This window comes from Tiliqua scincoides, chromosome 3, assembly GCF_035046505.1.
Source record: "Tiliqua scincoides isolate rTilSci1 chromosome 3, rTilSci1.hap2, whole genome shotgun sequence".
In the NCBI taxonomy this organism is placed as follows: Eukaryota; Metazoa; Chordata; class Lepidosauria; order Squamata; family Scincidae; genus Tiliqua; species Tiliqua scincoides.
Window position 1 is genome coordinate 176,481,019 of NC_089823.1, and position 17,581 is coordinate 176,498,599.

At 37.5% G+C, this 17,581-nt stretch overlaps 1 protein-coding gene across 6 annotated transcripts in view; it reads left to right on the top strand.

Annotated features, from left to right (window-relative positions):
* Positions 1-17,269, top strand: part of TIAL1 (TIA1 cytotoxic granule associated RNA binding protein like 1) — a 29,597-nt gene extending 12,328 nt beyond the window's left edge. For 2 of the 6 annotated variants that reach the window (XM_066619977.1, XM_066619982.1), the window contains exons 2-13: positions 412-508; positions 7,123-7,272; positions 7,545-7,599; positions 7,811-7,898; positions 9,757-9,832; positions 10,645-10,753; positions 11,888-11,983; positions 12,070-12,154; positions 13,070-13,193; positions 13,522-13,661; positions 14,425-14,516; positions 16,946-17,269. In XM_066619977.1, the coding sequence (XP_066476074.1) occupies positions 412-508; positions 7,123-7,272; positions 7,545-7,599; positions 7,811-7,898; positions 9,757-9,832; positions 10,645-10,753; positions 11,888-11,983; positions 12,070-12,154; positions 13,070-13,193; positions 13,522-13,661; positions 14,425-14,516; positions 16,946-16,980 (1,147 nt within the window). In that variant the 3' untranslated portion in view covers positions 16,981-17,269. Of the gene's footprint in view, positions 1-411; positions 509-7,122; positions 7,273-7,544; positions 7,600-7,810; positions 7,899-9,756; positions 9,833-10,644; positions 10,754-11,887; positions 11,984-12,069; positions 12,155-13,069; positions 13,194-13,521; positions 13,662-14,424; positions 14,804-14,903; positions 15,894-16,945 lie in introns of those variants that run through there. The other 4 variants (XM_066619980.1, XM_066619979.1, XM_066619978.1 and 1 more) reach the window with 4 other exon arrangements.
* Positions 17,270-17,581: the final 312 nt, after the last annotated feature.

Genomic DNA, 17,581 nt, shown 5'->3' on the forward strand with positions numbered 1-17,581 from the left:
ACACACCATTTTCCCCTTTGATTTCTACTTTTTTTCAAAATTGCCTTTTCAGCTTTGGAATTTGTAAAACAATGTTTGGATTCTATGGAGATTTCTGAGAAGGACATTCTCAAGAAATAGTGGGTGCATGGTGCACACACTCACCTCAGAATTGCAGCCTAGACCTCTTGTGCACAGCAAGAGGGTTTAGCTAACCATTCAGTGAAAATAAAAGTATAATTGATCAATATAGTTGTTGTTCTTGTTGGGCCTTCCTGCATAATTTGGATAGCTAACAAATGACTCTTGCACGCAGAGTTTATTTGCAGGTAGTTCAGCATCTTTTTATGAAACATTTCTATAAATGATATAGAACATATGTTGCAAGAGATCAGTGACGGGATTAATATTTCCTCTTCTTTGTTTGTCTAGCTATGTAGGAAACCTCTCCAGAGATGTGACTGAAGTACTTATTCTTCAATTATTCAGCCAAATTGGACCCTGCAAAAGCTGTAAAATGATAACAGAGGTAAGATTCAGGATGTCTAATTTATATCAAATATAGCTTAATGTTAAAAAATTAAATTAATTCTACTGTTGAGCACATCTCTTTGCAAGGACTACAACATAGACATAATAATTGCTACTGAAGTGATGTGTCTTTAAAATGTTAATTGTCTATTAGAAATACTTTCAAAAATTGTAGATGGCAGGCACAGTTTCTTTCTAACCACAAAGAAGGGGCTACCGTTTCTGCCTCCTGTGATTCATGCATCATCTAAAAACATACTATACTATGTATGGGTGGAAATTTAGATTATTAAGATTTAAAACTGTAAGTAATTAGAATATTTGACTTCACTCATTCTACATTAGAGGTTTACTTTATCTGTACTTTTAAACTATTTTTAATGTTTTTTTTCCTTTTCATTTTATTGTGTTCTTTTTTCTTTTATTGTAACAAAGTTAGAAATTCAGATGTGTAAAAACATAGTTTTTCTTTTTCTACAAAACTGTCCATGTGCAAATTAACGCAGCTCCAATCAATTAAAATTTGTATAATTACTAAGACTGCATTTGGTTGGGTGACAGCCCTACTCTTAAAGGTTCTTTAATTTGAGAACAGCATCTTAAAAACTACAGTTCTTGAACAGAACAGTTGTAGCAGTGCAAATATGTAGCTGGGCATTCTTATTTAAAACACCAGAGCTTCATAACAAAGGGATAAGAACATATATACGCTAATGAAAGAAAGAAAATATGATTCCAATAATCTTTCAATGATGTGCATAACTCACCAGCAGAGAACCTGTATCTTCAGACAGAGTATTAAACTTGTCTAGATCTGAGAGCTAAGTGGTTTTGGGAGTCATTGAATGGTTTTGAGCAAGTTGTGTTTTCTTAGTTCAAAATTCCTGACTACAATGTTTTTAAAAACAATGCTATTTAGATTATGAATAGGAAAGATTTTAAAATGTGTTGTAGACATCTTCATAGATAATAATTACAGTTTTTTGTTTTTAGATATTCTGATTTATTTTTCCATCACTGAAAAATGATTTTGGATTCCCACTTGGTCATTTGACAAGTTGGGTGATGTTAGGGGACACACACACTAGAACAGGCTACTTCGAAGTGCCAAGATGGCAAAACTCCAAATGTCTGTGGCTTACATTCCTTTCCTAATTTAGATCCTTCAGTCTTTCATAACTGCATGGAAGACTTCTCTTCAACATAGTAATATAATTTCTTGTATTTTGATGGACTTCTATTAATGAGTACCTTTAAGCCACAGTCCTTAATGGGCATATTCCAATAAATGATACTTGCATATTAGGCTGCTTTGAAAGCAGTGAAGTAGAAATTAGTCTTGAATAACTTTAACTGGATTGTACCCATTTTATATCTGATGCTTTGTGTCAGTAAGCACTACCCTAAAAGTATGTAGACTCTACAGCAGCGTTTCTCAATGTTTGTCCACTACTGTACCACTTTGCATGGTCCACCTATTGGAATTACCACCAGAAGTAACTGGCTATGATACCATCACCAGTTACTTCCAGATTGGAAGACCAGGTGCAACGCAGCAAAGAGGCTCATGGCAGATGGGAGGGCTTTTTGAAGCATGCAGAAAGTGCACACTGGAGCTCTGCCTGCCAAACTGAGCCTCCTACTGCTGCTTGTCGCATTTCAAGTCATTGGGGTCTGGGGGGTCCCACAGGGACCACCGGACACCACCTCAAGCACTACTGTTGGTACAAGTACCACTGATTGAGAAACACTGATTATAACATACAGGTCCAGCCTATTTATACACAGATTTTTTATATACAGATTTGACTCAACATGAATGGCCCCAGCAAATAAGAAGGAATGTGCTGATCCCTGGAGAAGGGAACAATGCACCCCTTTAAAATCAGTTTAAAAAACTGAACAGTAACAATAGCCTCCTTAATGAGAGAGAGAGGGCAGCTGGCTGACAATCCATCAATCCTTCTCTCTCCAGGGGACCCCTCCCTTCCCCCTGAGCACCTGGGACCCCCTTTACCCCTCCCTTTCCCCCTGAGTGAAAGAAAGGTGATTGCTTTGCATTGATGAAGGGAGGGGCTGAGTGAAGCTTTCTTAGCTCTTGGAGGAGGACTGGTTGATGGATTGTCTTCTTAATGACTCTTATCTTAGAGTCAAAAGGTCAGCAAGGCTGTTTTTAAATCACTGGAGCAAAGAAACTTTGTTTTTTAAATTGATTTGCTATTTTTTTTTTTGCCATCCATGTGAGTGCTTGGAACGGAATAATTAGTCTCAACCTGTGCTTGCTCTTTGAGCAGAAATTATTTTTGAGTCTTGCACTAATTGAAGCCCCAAACAGTATGAAGTGACTTTTTGGTGGCTGTGCCAGAGATAAAAGTATGATAAATGCCCTGTTATTTGCCTTCAATCTAGAATTCAGACAAATCTTTTTGTCTTGTGACAAAAGAACTTTTCTGGCTTGCGCCTCCCCTGATGCTTGTAGCTGTTGGCCATGGCTCCCCATTACAACACCCCACCTCAGTTACCCCCAAAATGGGGATGAAGGTGTTATAATTATACACTAGAAACAAGACTGCCAGCACTCTGAGGCTGCAATCCTAACCACACTTACCTGAGAGTAAGCCCCATTGAACAAAATCGGACTTACTTCTGAGTAGATCTGGTTAGGATTGTGCCCTGAATTTGTTAGCAGCACACCTGGAGGGTTTTGGAAAGGGAGGGGGAAAGTGATGAATTTGCTGGGGGAGGGGAAGACTTTGTTTTGTGTGTATCTGCTAATTGCATACTGATGCAAACTGAGACCTAGAGACTGTTTGGCTGGAATCGTAACACCACTTTCCTGGGAGTAAGTCTCATTGAACACAATAGGACTTACTTCTGAGTAGACCTAGCTAGGATTGTGCCTTTTGATTGTGCCTTGCAATAGCAGCCAGCAGAGTACCCCCCCCCCCAAAAGGAGGGAGGAGGAAAGAGGGGAATGGCTAAAATGGAATGGGGATTTTTATTTTTAAAATCCATCAAGAGTGGCTTTTTTTCTTTTTTGAAGGGGGAGGAAAAAGAGAAAGGTGAGGATCCTTGGTTAAGCTGACACAGACCCCAAGCCTATGTAGGTCTACTCCGAAGTAAGCCCCATTTGAGTCAGTGGGGCTTACTCCCAGGAAAGTGTGGAAAGGATTGCAGCCACACCCAGCAAGATTACAACTTACCCCAAAGTAGATGGGGGCTGCTCACACATACACCCAGCATGCAGATGCCACCCCTGTTTCCCCCAGGCAAGATGGAGGGATGGAGGCTGGGGCATTTGGACACCCCCCCTACTAGGAGCAGGCTGGCTCCTTCCTTCCCAAGCAGAGGAAAGCACTGCACTGCCTGTATTTACTTTAAAGCCTGCCAGGAGCACGCCCTGTGCTGATGAGATGCAGCACCTCTGTGCTTTTCTATCCTCCAGCCTTGACCAATCCCAGGATTCCCAGGGTGAGGGGCACACTGGGAAATGTAGTCCTTGGGGTGAGGTTGCACATGGAGAAAGCTCCATGATGAGATGTGGCACCTCTGCCTGCCTGCCCAGCCAGCCTTCTCTCCCACCTCCCCACACAAATGCTTCACACGCCCTCCCAGCCTCACGCTGCCCCACCCACCTTGTTCACAGCTGCAGAAAAGCAGCAAGTCAGCAGGCAGCACATGCCTGGCAATGCCCCTGGAGGCTAGCCACGCCTCACTAGGGAGGCTGGACGCACAGTTTGAATACCTCAGCCATAACCTAAGGCAGGGGTGCTCACACTTTTTTGGCTCAAGAGCTACTTTGAAACCCAGCAAGGCCCGGAGATCGTATGTTGGTGTACCTTGAGCCCCACTGAGTATAACAGGACTTACTCCTGAGTAGACATGCCTAGGATTAGGCTGTGAGGCTGCAATCCTAGCCACATTTACCTGGGAGTAAGCCCCATTGAGTACAATGGGCCTTACTCCCTGCGTTTCCTCCCAGAGGCACCTGAAGGGTGGGGTCGGCACTCCGCGATCTACTCATTTTGCCTCGCGATCTACCGGTAGATCGCGATCCACCTATTGAGCACCCCTGACCTAAGGAGTTCTAATTCAGTGCTATAATTTGTGGAAAAGTTATGCAGTCGAATTCTGAATTGCATGTTGTACTATGTCTTAACATTTCTTTATTATAAAATTAGCATTGTATATAATTAGTCATTCCAATCAAACCTTTTGTTTTAACTGATAAGCCTTTCCAACATTAAGCACTATTATTGCCACATATGGAAAAGGTATCATATTTTAATCACATGTCCACAGTCTGCTTTCTTTATTTTTTGTACTCTATAAGGTGCTAGTAACCATCAATATTGAATTGGGAGAGATTTATTTTAAATTTTCCAATAATAAGCATTCAAGAATATTACTCCAAGTAGACAACAGGCCTCTGCATCCACCAAAAATTTGCTGCAGTGTTGGGCGAACTCTCAGCTGTGTAGAGTGCAAAAAGCTACAGAAATAAGAGGAGATGGTAAAAATTTTGCACAACTGGAAGTCTCTTCTGTTTGCAGAGGAGGAACTTGGGGTTCAAGCCAAAGATGCACACTTCGTTTTAAATATTTTTACTTCAGTTGATAATTTTTTATTATAGCATCCAGGCAATGCCTTAAAAATTGGCCTACATCTTTATTTCTGTAAGTTATATAATAGTTTAACCTGGTTTTCTTCCATGTACGGATATTGTCCAATACACATCAGCATTGATTTTTTTTCTGATATAGTGTGTTGAAATAAGTGTTCCTGACCTTACTCCAGTTTTGTCTTTTGAATATTTTAAATAGCAGTAAGGAAAGGATTCCTGTCAGGATTGTTTGTTCTGTTATCAGCAAGCTAATTAGTAAGGAGCAACAGCAGATCCAAAACTCATTGGAAATTTGGACCAGAATCCTGTTCCATATGCAGGGATAACAATATTTGCTAACTGGCAAATAAAGCAAGCCAAAGTGGGCAGCACCACAAACCAAAAACAGCAAAGGAATCTAATGGATGCAGGAGATATATTAAGCAAAATCAAATAACAGTCCCAGTGGTTTTAGAAAAAAATATCGCTGTCTTGTCAGTGCATTCTGCCCCCTGATGAAGAGCATATTCTCCAAATTGTTTGGGATTGTTTGATTTATTTTATAAATATGCCTCTGGTTTTTAAATTATTTGTCAAAGCCTTTCATGTTCATGGGGAATTTTCTGTATGTTGGCAGAAGTGGAAAAACTGTAGGCTTATGTGTGACTTCTCTAATGAATTTTAGCTTCAGAAAGCGAGCTTTTATCAGCCTTTGAAAAGGCAGGATATAAATCTTTTAAATAAAAAATACTTTTTGTATGCATTTCTTGTGGATATTAGGAGTGGTTTTTTGAAATCCTTTAACAACTACTTGTTAGTGAGTGCTCTTGACATATAAGACATGATATATGGCATTACCTGAAATGTATTTGAAAGATTTACATTCTGTTCCATAGCCTGAAAGTTTTTCTTTAGTTTCTGACTTTTCACCATTATCTCAAAAATTTGAAGGGAGTGTTCTTCCTTCATGTCTCAAAATTTGGACTTTGAGAGTGATAGCTACTTAGGGCTCAATAAATATGCAAGATATAAATATACAAGAAATTGACCAAAATATCAGCCAAACTACTTTTTTCTTTCATTACTGCCATGTTTGAGAACTCAGCTTTTTAAAAGTTATATGAAAAAATAAGTACAGTAAACTCTGACAACCAACGGATACATATCCTAACTTTGCAAAGATAACCTTAACCCTTGTGTATAGGTTTTGATCAGGATCAAGTCACACCTGTACAAAAATACACATGTGTTATGTTCAATTTACTGATTTCACTATGTAAACTGCTTTGTGAACTACTCTTTTTGAAAAGTGGCATATGAATATTGATGATGATGATAATAATAATAATGTAGGATAATTGTCTAGCAACCTGAGCTGTGAACTTGGTATGTCTTTTTGGATGCTTGCATTCACATCCATCACATGGGAGGCTGAAAATATTGTCTCTGACTATACCAATCAGTTAGTTACGTGTAGGTGCCTGATTCAATTTATAAACCAGTGATTCCCAAACTTACCATGGTCACAGTGCCTTCTTTCATGTTGCCTTCTTCTTCCCAGCTCTCTTGGGCGTAACCATTCTTAATTCTGCAAGACCTTTCATGATCTGAGATGGCAGCTCCCAGGAGACCTGGAAAAAGGAGGCTGTTGGGAACATTTCTGTGGTGCCCCTGTGAGTTCGCTGCAGCGCCTTCAGGTGCTATGGCACACAGTTTGGGAACCACTAATTTAGATCCTCGCCCATTCTCAAGCAGGTGATCATTGACATCACAGCTAACAGAACCATCTGTTTGACACGGAGATCCTTGTGTACAGCTGTAAAACTGCAACCCATTGCTATGTTCCAGTCTCTGAATTGGGATCATAGTGCTGATTTTTTTTAAAATTATTTCTTAAATAGTTACTGTGACAAAATGAACTATAATTCTTATGGTTATTTTATAAATATTTGTAGTAATATTTATTTTTCTAGCTATAAGTAATATATTTTCCTGGATTTTCTTCTCAGCAACCCGATAGCAGAAGGGTCAACTCTTCTGTTGGATTTTCTGTTTTGCAGCATACAAGCAATGACCCTTATTGCTTTGTGGAATTTTATGAACACAGGGATGCAGCTGCTGCATTAGCTGCTATGAATGGGAGAAAAATTTTGGGAAAGGTACGTTGCATCAAAAAAGAATGATGTGTAGCAAATGAAGTAATAGGCTAATTAATATTCATGGCAAACACTTTTGACTCTGTGTTTAGTTGGAAATACCATTGCTGCCTTGAAATTTAATGTGTGCTTTGGTGGTGATTTATTTTTTTCCCTTAAGAAGACTACAGGGTTCTCTATTTGTGTGTGTTGAAATTAAACCTGTACTGTATCTTGGTTGACTAAATTTATGATTTCCAGAGTTGTATTAACTCGTGAGTTTTTTTTATTTTCAGGAAGTCAAAGTTAATTGGGCAACAACACCAAGTAGCCAGAAAAAAGATACATCAAGTAAGTAAGACTGAAACAATTCTGCTGAAACAATTCTAGAGTCAGGTACTGGTGTTGTTGAGCTCAGAAACATACTCACTTTACCATGGTTCTTATGCAGTTTTGAGTTTTTTTATACAGTAGCTAATTTCTTTTGTAAGATCAGTTAATGCTCCAAATAACCCTTTCTGACCCTTTCCTTTTCTCTCCCTCCCCTGCCTCCCCAATCTAGATCACTTCCATGTTTTTGTAGGAGATTTAAGTCCAGAAATAACAACAGAGGATATCAAGTCAGCATTTGCTCCTTTTGGTAAAATATCGTAAGTACTACAATTTTTACTTTAAATCATTAGTACAGAAAGTAAAATACTGTACAAGATTTGCTTTTGTTTTAAGTTAATGTCCTTTACTTTGCTCAAATTTTGTTGAAAGTTTTGAGGACAATGATTTAGTGGGTGGGGTATAGTGTTGTATATTATGCATCATGTTGTCCCTTGCAAATGAATGTGATGTCTGCTCCAAACCTGTTGGAAGCTGTGTGCTTTTAACATATGCTGCATCTATGTTGTTGGCAAATGAACAAAAAAAACTGTGTTTAGTTTGTTGGTTTTGGGGATTCACTCAGAAATATATGTTAGCATCAAGGTATTTTACTCAACTGATAATTATATAGGTAGTGTTGGGTCACAGGCAAATTATATTAGAGTGTAGCAAGCTTTAAAACTAGTTATGTGCTTTTTTCTTTTCAAAAGTAGTGCCATTATAGTCATTGTGTTTTGATTGAAATGGGGGGGGGGGGGTGCTGGGAAAAAACTTGCCAAAAGTAAGTTTAAAAGCTTTTGAGCTCATAGTGGTGCACCAAATGTGCCATTCCAAAAATACCCATTCTTTGGAGATAGTTGAAACTTGGGATTAGGTTTTCAGATGTTCCTAGCTTTTCAACTGAACATTGTAAACATTGCCAAAGTCCTGTAAATGCTACAGCTTGTTACTTTTGTTGCATAATCTAGCTTCTTCAAAGTTTTCTATTGCTTTCTTTGTCCTTTAACACCACCAAAACAAAACTTGAACATCTTCTGTTACTTTACAGGAATATGTTTCTTCTAAAAACAAAATATTTTCTCTATCCACTGTACATATTTCCAAATGAAATATAAGTCTTATTTTGCCTATTTGTTTACTTTGCTTTTTATCTCAATGTGGTAAGTAATAATGTTTGCAAGCCAGTATAAAAAGGTTTAATACAGGTTGCTATCTCTCAATCTTTATTTATACCTGAGACCTGCAGTTTTTCTAAAGTCCAAGTCACAATTAAAAGTAATAGCATTCTGATTATTTTGCAGAATTGCTCATAAGAATGGACAGGATCTTGAAGCTAACTGCAAGGAACTGTGCACACTGGAACTCAGTTGTAGATTTTTTTCTCATTTCTATTTATTCTTATTATACATTATTTATATATACATATTTTAGTATTTACATTTTAACATTCTATATTCAGTGCAGTTCTATATTTCCAATCATTTTAACTTACTCACTAAAATTTATGTGTAAAATTTGTTGTTTTCGTACTGGTGTGCTTAGCATTGTTGTTAGTTTTATTCTCCTTTCTTAAATTTCTGAAAATGTCAATTTTTCAAAATTTACAGCTGCCCAAACTCCAAAATGATGGTAGAGAATTGACCAAGAAAAATAAAGAAATCTGTTAACAGGCCATGTATGCCTTTTAATTCCTATTTTTTTCCTCTTTTTCAATTTTTTAATATTTCATATTTTATATCACTAGGCAGAGGGCGTTTAGTTAGAAAATGCATGGTAAAATAGTTAGAAATGTTACAGTAATTTATAGAACAGTGAACCTTAGAGGACCCTAGCCAATAGAGTTATTAGAAAAGGAAACTTTATTCCTTTTAAATTCAAATCTGAACATTTCAGTTATAGAAAGTACAGGCTATATCAATAGGTTGCATGTTTATTACATGTTATTTTTTGTCCTACTGCTTTTTTCTGACAGGTAAAAGAAGCACTAGGGAGAGTTTAGGGCTCGTTGTAGTTATAGGGGTTACTCAGTTTATGATAGGGAAATTTATGCTCACGATACAGTGTGTGTGGTTCCTTTTAGTTTTTATTTTGAAAATCTTTAATGTTTTCCTCATATAACTGTGCTTCTCTTCACAGGGATGCACGGGTAGTTAAAGATATGGCAACAGGAAAATCAAAAGGATATGGCTTTGTATCATTTTATAACAAATTGGTAAGTAATTAAAAAATGTTAGACCACTAGTTAATATGACACATGTCTGAACTGTTAATATAAAAATCATAAACATACGACATACTTCCTGAATGCCATTGCAATTCAACCTTCCACAAAATTCCACAATACTGTATTCTGGTAAAGATCTTGCAAAGTTTGCTGCCTTTTGCTAGGGAAACAGTGTAGTGCACCTTTTGGATGAAAGATATTGATAATACTGGTAACTTGTGCTATTGGATCCAAGATAAGCAAATTGCTTGGTTTGTATAAGGAGGGCATCCTCCCCCCTTTTGCTTCTGCTGCAGGCCTATGTCATTTCCTACTGTACTAGAAAGTCTTCCGTTGCTCAGGAGCAGCTTCTTGGGAGCCGAAGCAGAATCAGGAAGTGCTGTTCACAGAAGGTGTACCAACCCCATTTCAATGGATTCCTCCCTCTCAACCCATTATACCTCCTTCATGAGGGTTACTTGACCCTCTGGAGCAACTTTTCTGAACCTATGGGGGCTGCTGTCAGGAGGATGTTTCCTTGCATAAGTTGTGTCTCACTTGTGCAATGCTTGGATGCAGCTCATCATATTCTTGGTTTTTACAAAACATTTTGACAGTCTTCTGCTCCTAAGACAGTTTGGTAGTCACAGGAAATTGGAACAATCCCACTTACAGATTGCTATTTTAAAACAGAAAGCAGAGGTTGGAAATAAACTGACAATACATGCTGTTGATTTCCAGTTCCAACATTTATAACTCATTCTTAAAAAAAAAAAAATTTCTCTCCCATGTATGAGCTGAATCTTTTTTTTTCCCACCAGGATGCAGAAAATGCAATTGTGCACATGGGAGGCCAGTGGTTAGGAGGTCGTCAGATCAGAACTAACTGGGCAACACGAAAGCCGCCTGCCCCTAAAAGTACCCAAGAAAGTATGTTAATTGGTGTTGGGGGAATAAAGGGGGGATGCTGGGATGACATGTCAGTCCTATATTGAATGTGATTCTTTAAGTGACCTGCAAGTTGACAAATCTGCAGTTTTCAGAATTTTCTTATTTTTATGCAGAGTTTCAAAATATTCATGTAGTATATTTTGAACATTCATATTTACTTCCTTACAACAATCTTATGTAGTATGTCAGGATTATTCAGAGCATTATGGTTTGTTGGGGTTGACACTAAAAAGGAGGCAATTCTTGCTCCTAATTCAGAAGATGAATATCTTGTACATTTAGTGAGGTTACGCTATAGTTAAGGCAAATGTCTCCTGATTTGTAGTAATAAATGCCTGCTCTTAACATGCTTTGTAAATAGGTATTTATATCTGTTTTGTCACGTAGCTGAACTCAGCTTTATTAATGTATTTCCCCCTTTCCACCTTTTTCTAAAATGTTCATGATCAGAATTTGAACCAGATATTAAATTTAAAATGGAACACAGCAGCTTAATAAGAAAGCTAGTAGAGGCAATTGCTTCTCCATCTGCACATCATACCACCTGCATAAAGTGTATTAAAAAGGTCAAAAAAATCTTCTTGAAAAACTTATGGTAATATAAAGCCACACATTTATTAGCTCTTTAATAAGAAAGAGGGTCTCTTATATGTACTGTCCTGAGCAGGTGTCTGTCATAAAAATGGAGGTTATGAAGTTAGAGTAGAAAATGGATTTTGTGTTCAAGAAGCTACTGCCCCATTAACCTTATTGTTGCATCAGTTAAATTATAAGAACCAGTGTTTGAATGAGCAACTTATCTGTTGGAACTAAATGTATATAAGACTGGTTGCAATAAATACTTTAAGCTAAAGCTTTAAGCTAAATGAATTAAGTTTTTTTTGTTCTATTCAGTAAGAGAAGTTGCTCATTCAGACACTGCTTGGATGGTGGGTGTCCAAAAGGAAAAATCCTAGAAATTTAACTTGATACTGGATTCTCTTGAAGGTGGATCTCTAGAGGATCTTATAGTAAGAAGCACTCAAAAAAGTCAATTCTGTAATAATTTGTGACACATTTCAGCATTCCTATGAAGCGAAAAAGTGGATATTAAAAATGTATTTTGTTTTGTAGACAACACAAAACAACTGAGATTTGAAGATGTAGTAAATCAATCAAGCCCTAAAAACTGTACAGTCTACTGTGGAGGAATTGCCTCTGGATTAACAGGTAGGAATTGTGTTTTCTGGGACCTCCAAACGTTGTTGAAGCTATTGGGCACAAAGATAACTAATGGAAAATGTTCCCTTTTCTAGATCAATTGATGAGACAGACATTTTCACCTTTTGGTCAGATTATGGAAATAAGAGTTTTTCCTGAAAAGGGCTATTCATTTGTAAGGTAGGACAATTGTGACTATTTTTTGACCTTATTACAAAAACGTGTACAGAATAAATGTTGTCCACAGTTTACGCTTAAAGAACCAAAACAAATGAGCTTTTAAAAGAGATGCATTTAGAAGTAGCCTTTTAGGGCCCAATTCTGTCCAATTTTCCAGTGCCGGTGCCAGTGGGACATGCACTGCATTCTGTGGTGGGGAGGCAGTCATGGAAGCCTCCTCAAGTAATGGGAACAGCTACCCTGTTGCCAGAGAGTTGGCTGGGATTGGTCCCTTAGTCAGGTAAAATAGTATAAGGCTGAATGTTGAGGATGGAGTTTCTCACATGTGTGTTGAATCTCTGTGTTATTTGAACAGCAAATATAATTAAGGGTCCAATCCTATCCAACTTTCCAGCACCAATGCAGCCCCAATATAAGGGAACAAATGTTCCCTTGAAGAGGCCTCTGTGACTGCCCTCTTACCATAGGATGCAGAACACATTCCTTAGGCACATCTGCATCAGCACTGAAAAGTTAGATAGGTTTGGGCCCTAAATTATATCCCTGGAGGATTCCGGTCTTGTCCCATGTCTTGCTGGATAGTGACCTCCAGTCCTTCACTTAGAGCTGTCGACTGGTGCTATTTTCTTCTCTGCTATACAGATTTAGTTTGTAAGCTCTTCAGGAAGGGAACCTGTCTTGTTACTCTGAGCAGCACAACGTACACTGATGCTATAATCATCTTGTTGGTAAACAAAAAAGCATGTGATCTCTTCCACAGCCTTCTCTGGAAGTCCCTCAGATTTTCATATATAGATATTGAAATATGTTAACTGCTCTGCTGTGGGAGTGGGGACAGGGTATATGCTCCCACAGGAGATGTATGACAGCCCATATGCTTGTAAAATCTTTTTGTGTTCATGTTTTATTTCTCAGATTTTCAACTCATGAAAGTGCAGCACATGCTATTGTTTCAGTCAATGGAACTACAATTGAAGGGCATGTTGTTAAATGCTATTGGGGTAAAGAATCACCAGATATGACTAAAAACTTCCAACAGGTAATTGAAATATTAGTAGTATAAAATCATATTTTGTATGGCCTTGCCATTTTGTAAAATGCATGTAAAATACTATGTGACCTGGTAATAAATAAATTATACATTTTTGGGGTTATTGTAGTTCTCCCTCTTCACTTGTGTTTTTACATGTCACCCAGTGAATTTTAATGTTGGGTTAAGTGTTCCATACTTAACGGTTTTTCTTTCTCTTCTCTTCAGTGGACAAATACTGAACATCGTTCAGTACTTTCAGTATGAAAATTGTATTATTATATTATGGCCTGATCCAGTGTGCTGTTATGTCTAAAATATAATTTTTAATCTCTAGGTGGACTACACTCAGTGGGGGCAGTGGAGTCAAGTATATGGGAATCCACAACAGTATGGGCAATATATGGCCAATGGGTGGCAAGTACCACCTTATGGAATGTATGGACAAGCATGGAATCAACAGGGATTTGGTGTAGAGTAAGTAACTCCCTTCTCTCAAATTTACACTCACCATTCTCTAGGGATGTAAACTCATGGCTGTATTCTTCACGTGTCTCCATTTGGCATCAATGTTTTTTTCTTGGCTAAGGTAAACAATGAATGTACTTTCTATAAGGTAGTGTCTGTGCAAATTTAAATACAATATCAGTCTTAATGTTTCAGGCTTGTTCATTTACACTAGTCTTCCTAGCCAGATACCTAAGTTTGTTATGTTGTAGCAGAAATATGATCTATCTTAATAATCTGCTGTTTCTGTATCCTAGAGAAACTTAACTCTTTTGCTTTAGAGATGTCTCATTGAATTAATGAAATTGATTCAGATAGGCAAGATATACAGGTATATTAAACACATTTAAAACGATTTATTCCAGTCAGTTTTTACATTTAGTCCAGTGATGTTCACCAGGAAATCATCAAGATGTGATGATCTAGTAAGTTTACAGGTGCATTAGTTTTTATCTTAATGCCTGTGTAGTACAGCTGTGACTGGGAATACTATGTAGGAGTAATCTGCTATAGTATTGCCTCCATGCAGTAGGTGTAAGGCTAAACTGTCAGAAAGCATTTCAAGCTGCATGAAGCCTCCTAGTTTTTAGTGAACTAAATCTCCTTTATATTTGGACCATATCTACAAATATAGGGAATTTTTTTAAAAAATAGAACATTGTGACCTTGCTTGAGGATAGTTTTTTTTGTTTTAATTTAACTCGTGACTTTTCTTTTTTCCCCTCAAATGAAGTCAAACACCCTCTGCAGCCTGGATGAGTGGATTTGGGGCTCAACCTGCCCAAGGACAAGCTGCTCCTGTAATACCTAATCAGGCAGGATATGGTATGGCAAGTTACCAAACACAGTGAACTGGGACTCTGTTTAGAAGTGTGGTTTCAAGATAGATTTCAATTTCCAGTGATTATTCTGAACACTGGAATATAGACATTGGGGGGAGGGGAAAGAGAATATTTATTTTGAAAACTGAAAATGTTTGGAACCTCTAGCTCAGAGTTTGCTTTGGTGAAGGACACAAATGTCTTCTAGTTACAACTTTTTAAGTTTTTTGTTTATGATGGATATGAACATGTGTTTATGTACAAAAATTAAAATAAAGTAATTAAAGACAATTCTGACTACAAATTTTGGTATGTTAGGAAGAAATGTTTAACGGTCTAATTATTAGATCACCATTCCAATTTTTTTTGTCTTCACTGTTTTACATCACAGATTTTTAAGAAAAATGACATTACAGTTACTTTTAGTTGAACATTAAATCCTGACAATTTTGGCTGTGGACCAAACATTACATCATTGAAGACAGTGTTCTTGTCAGTAACCACAAGGCTATTGGGCAGAAGACACTCATGGAAATGGCTTTTAAAAAAATACTAATTTTTCTATGTTTTTGAAGAAATTGAAGCTTGGTAGAAAAATTTGTCTTCAGTGGAAAAACAGTGCTGTCTGCAATACTTGAGCAAACATTTGCTGTCCACGTTCAGGAGCATGTTAAATTTTTTTAAAATCTGGTTTGCTTAAAGTACAAAATTGCATTTAAATTTGGGAAGCAACTCTTCAGGTGTGATGCTTAGCCAGTCATACTTGTTTTTTTTACATAAAGTTTGTACTTAACTGCAAAAGTGTTACAAAAGCATGTTGGACATAGAAGTAGCAATGTAACAAAACTAATATTTAATACAGTCTACTGTTCTGTTTGCAGTAGATGGACAAGAATGTGCAAGACTGACGCTTCCAAAGTTGGCTATGTAAAGTTTTATAAATTGCTATACAAGGGCCTTAATTTTAATTTCTGAAGTCTTTAATTTGCTTTCTTTTGTCATTAGAAATCTGAATTACTTTGTTTTGTTACTCAGTATGTAAATATCTTGGTTGACAACCTTGTATATCTCCTTCAAGGTTCCTATAAGTTGTATAGTATCTGAGTGTTAAAAAAAAAAATCTTGGGATTTTTTTAAGACTAGAAATATTTAGCCCAAGAATTTTTTTAGCCAGATTGTTAAAATACCTTATTTTAGAGATTCTTCAATGTGCCATTTGGTTAACAGAAATGCAACTGAAACAAATATACTGAGTTGTTTTTAGTTTTTAGTTTGGTTTTTTGTATTTTGGGGTGACTTGCATGTGATAAACCTGTACAGAGGCTGGGTTGTTTGTGCACTGAATATTATTGGGATAAATCATGAAGTTGTTCAAACGGTATATTTGGGTTATTTCTCAGTTATTTACTTTGACAAAACTGCCTCAATAAATTTGAAGTTGAAAATGTATGTTAGTTAGATCACAAGAACTATGTATTACTGGTGGCAGCTAGGGGGTGCAGATGTGTCGGCTCTGAATCTTCATGTACTGAAACCATCTACTGGGCAGAATAAACCATGATGCTGTAGAGTCTGTTTCAGTGGGTAAAGGGGGAGGGGGAGACTTGCATTTTAGTGAAGTACAATTTCAGTAAGGTGTGGGGCAACCTGTGTGTTTGATTTGTTCCTTACATAAATATTGATGTTGATTAATGGCTGCTGTGACCAGAGTCTCACATTACACATCTAGTACAATTTGAAAATGACTTGATGTGCTCGCTCCTTAGAAGAGTAGAGTTCTGCAAAACTAATGTTCTTTGTTTCTTGAATAAGACTGAATGAGTTTCAGCAGATGCCTCATCTGAAATGACTGCAAAGCTGTTGCTAACAGCAGATTCTTCTGCTAATTGCAGTAGATGCCTGTCCTGTGTTACCCAGAGTACTTTTTGGAAGGTCTGCATGTCTAACTTCTGTTTAAGGTTTGGAAGATTAAAAAAAGCAGCTACTATGAACTTCATAGTAAAGTCTTCACTAATACTGGACATAAGTCACTTGAAAACTACTGCTTCTGGTCAAAGAAAATGTATTCATCCTTGAATTTAAGTAACTGACTTATAGCTGCTTGCAATGGGTTTATATCCAGCTGTGTTTCAAGATAGAGTTTCAAGTGAGTTTATCACAAAACTCAAAAATAAGTAATGAATGTTCAGGTCTTGCAGGGGTGCGGTATGTTATGCAAGTGTGTATAACATACACCTGATATTGCCCTAGGCGGAGTGGCCATAACATGTAGGGTCTTGCAAATTTTAACACACACATTTAATTCTGAAGCCAAAATAGCCTATATAAGATCAAGGATCTTGGTGTTCTGTCCCAAAAGTTTTACTCTTTTTTCCCTCCTCCTTTCTTTAACATGTTAAACCATTTTTTCTTAAACTCTAAATTCTTTTGCAGGTTATTCAAGCCACAAGAAACTCTGTGCTTGCTGACCAGGGAGGCTTAATTTGTGATGGCTACATGCTTGCTTAAATATTTTACCAGCACAGTTAGGAGTTTTTGTTGGCACTCAAGAGCTTTTGATACCACGTTGTTTCTCTCCTGATGGTAATAATGTGTTGTAGTCTAACGATTTTTCAGACCAGAGAGCTCAGTCACTACCCCACGTCATACCACCAGGATTTAGAATCCTAATGAAAAATATATGGTATTGCCTGAAATGAATGAGAGGACCTGAGCCAAGGTTTCAATCGACATCTTTAGAAAATGTTTCAATAAAGCACGAACACTTTGATTTATGTTGCACTGTCATTTGTTTTCCCTTTATCAAGTTTCATTACAAAACTGCTATGTTGGAGCCATATATGTATATATGAATTAACCTATTGTGTTAGTGCAGGGGTGCCCAAACCCCGGCCCGGCGGCCATTTGTGGCCCTTGGGGACTCCCAATCTGGCCTGCAGGGTGCCCACAATCTCCAATGAGCCTCTGGCCCTCCAGAGACTTGCTGGAGCCTGCACTGACCCGAAGCAACTGCTCTCAGCATAAGGACGACTGTTCAACCTCTCATGTGAGCTGTGGGATGAGGGCTCC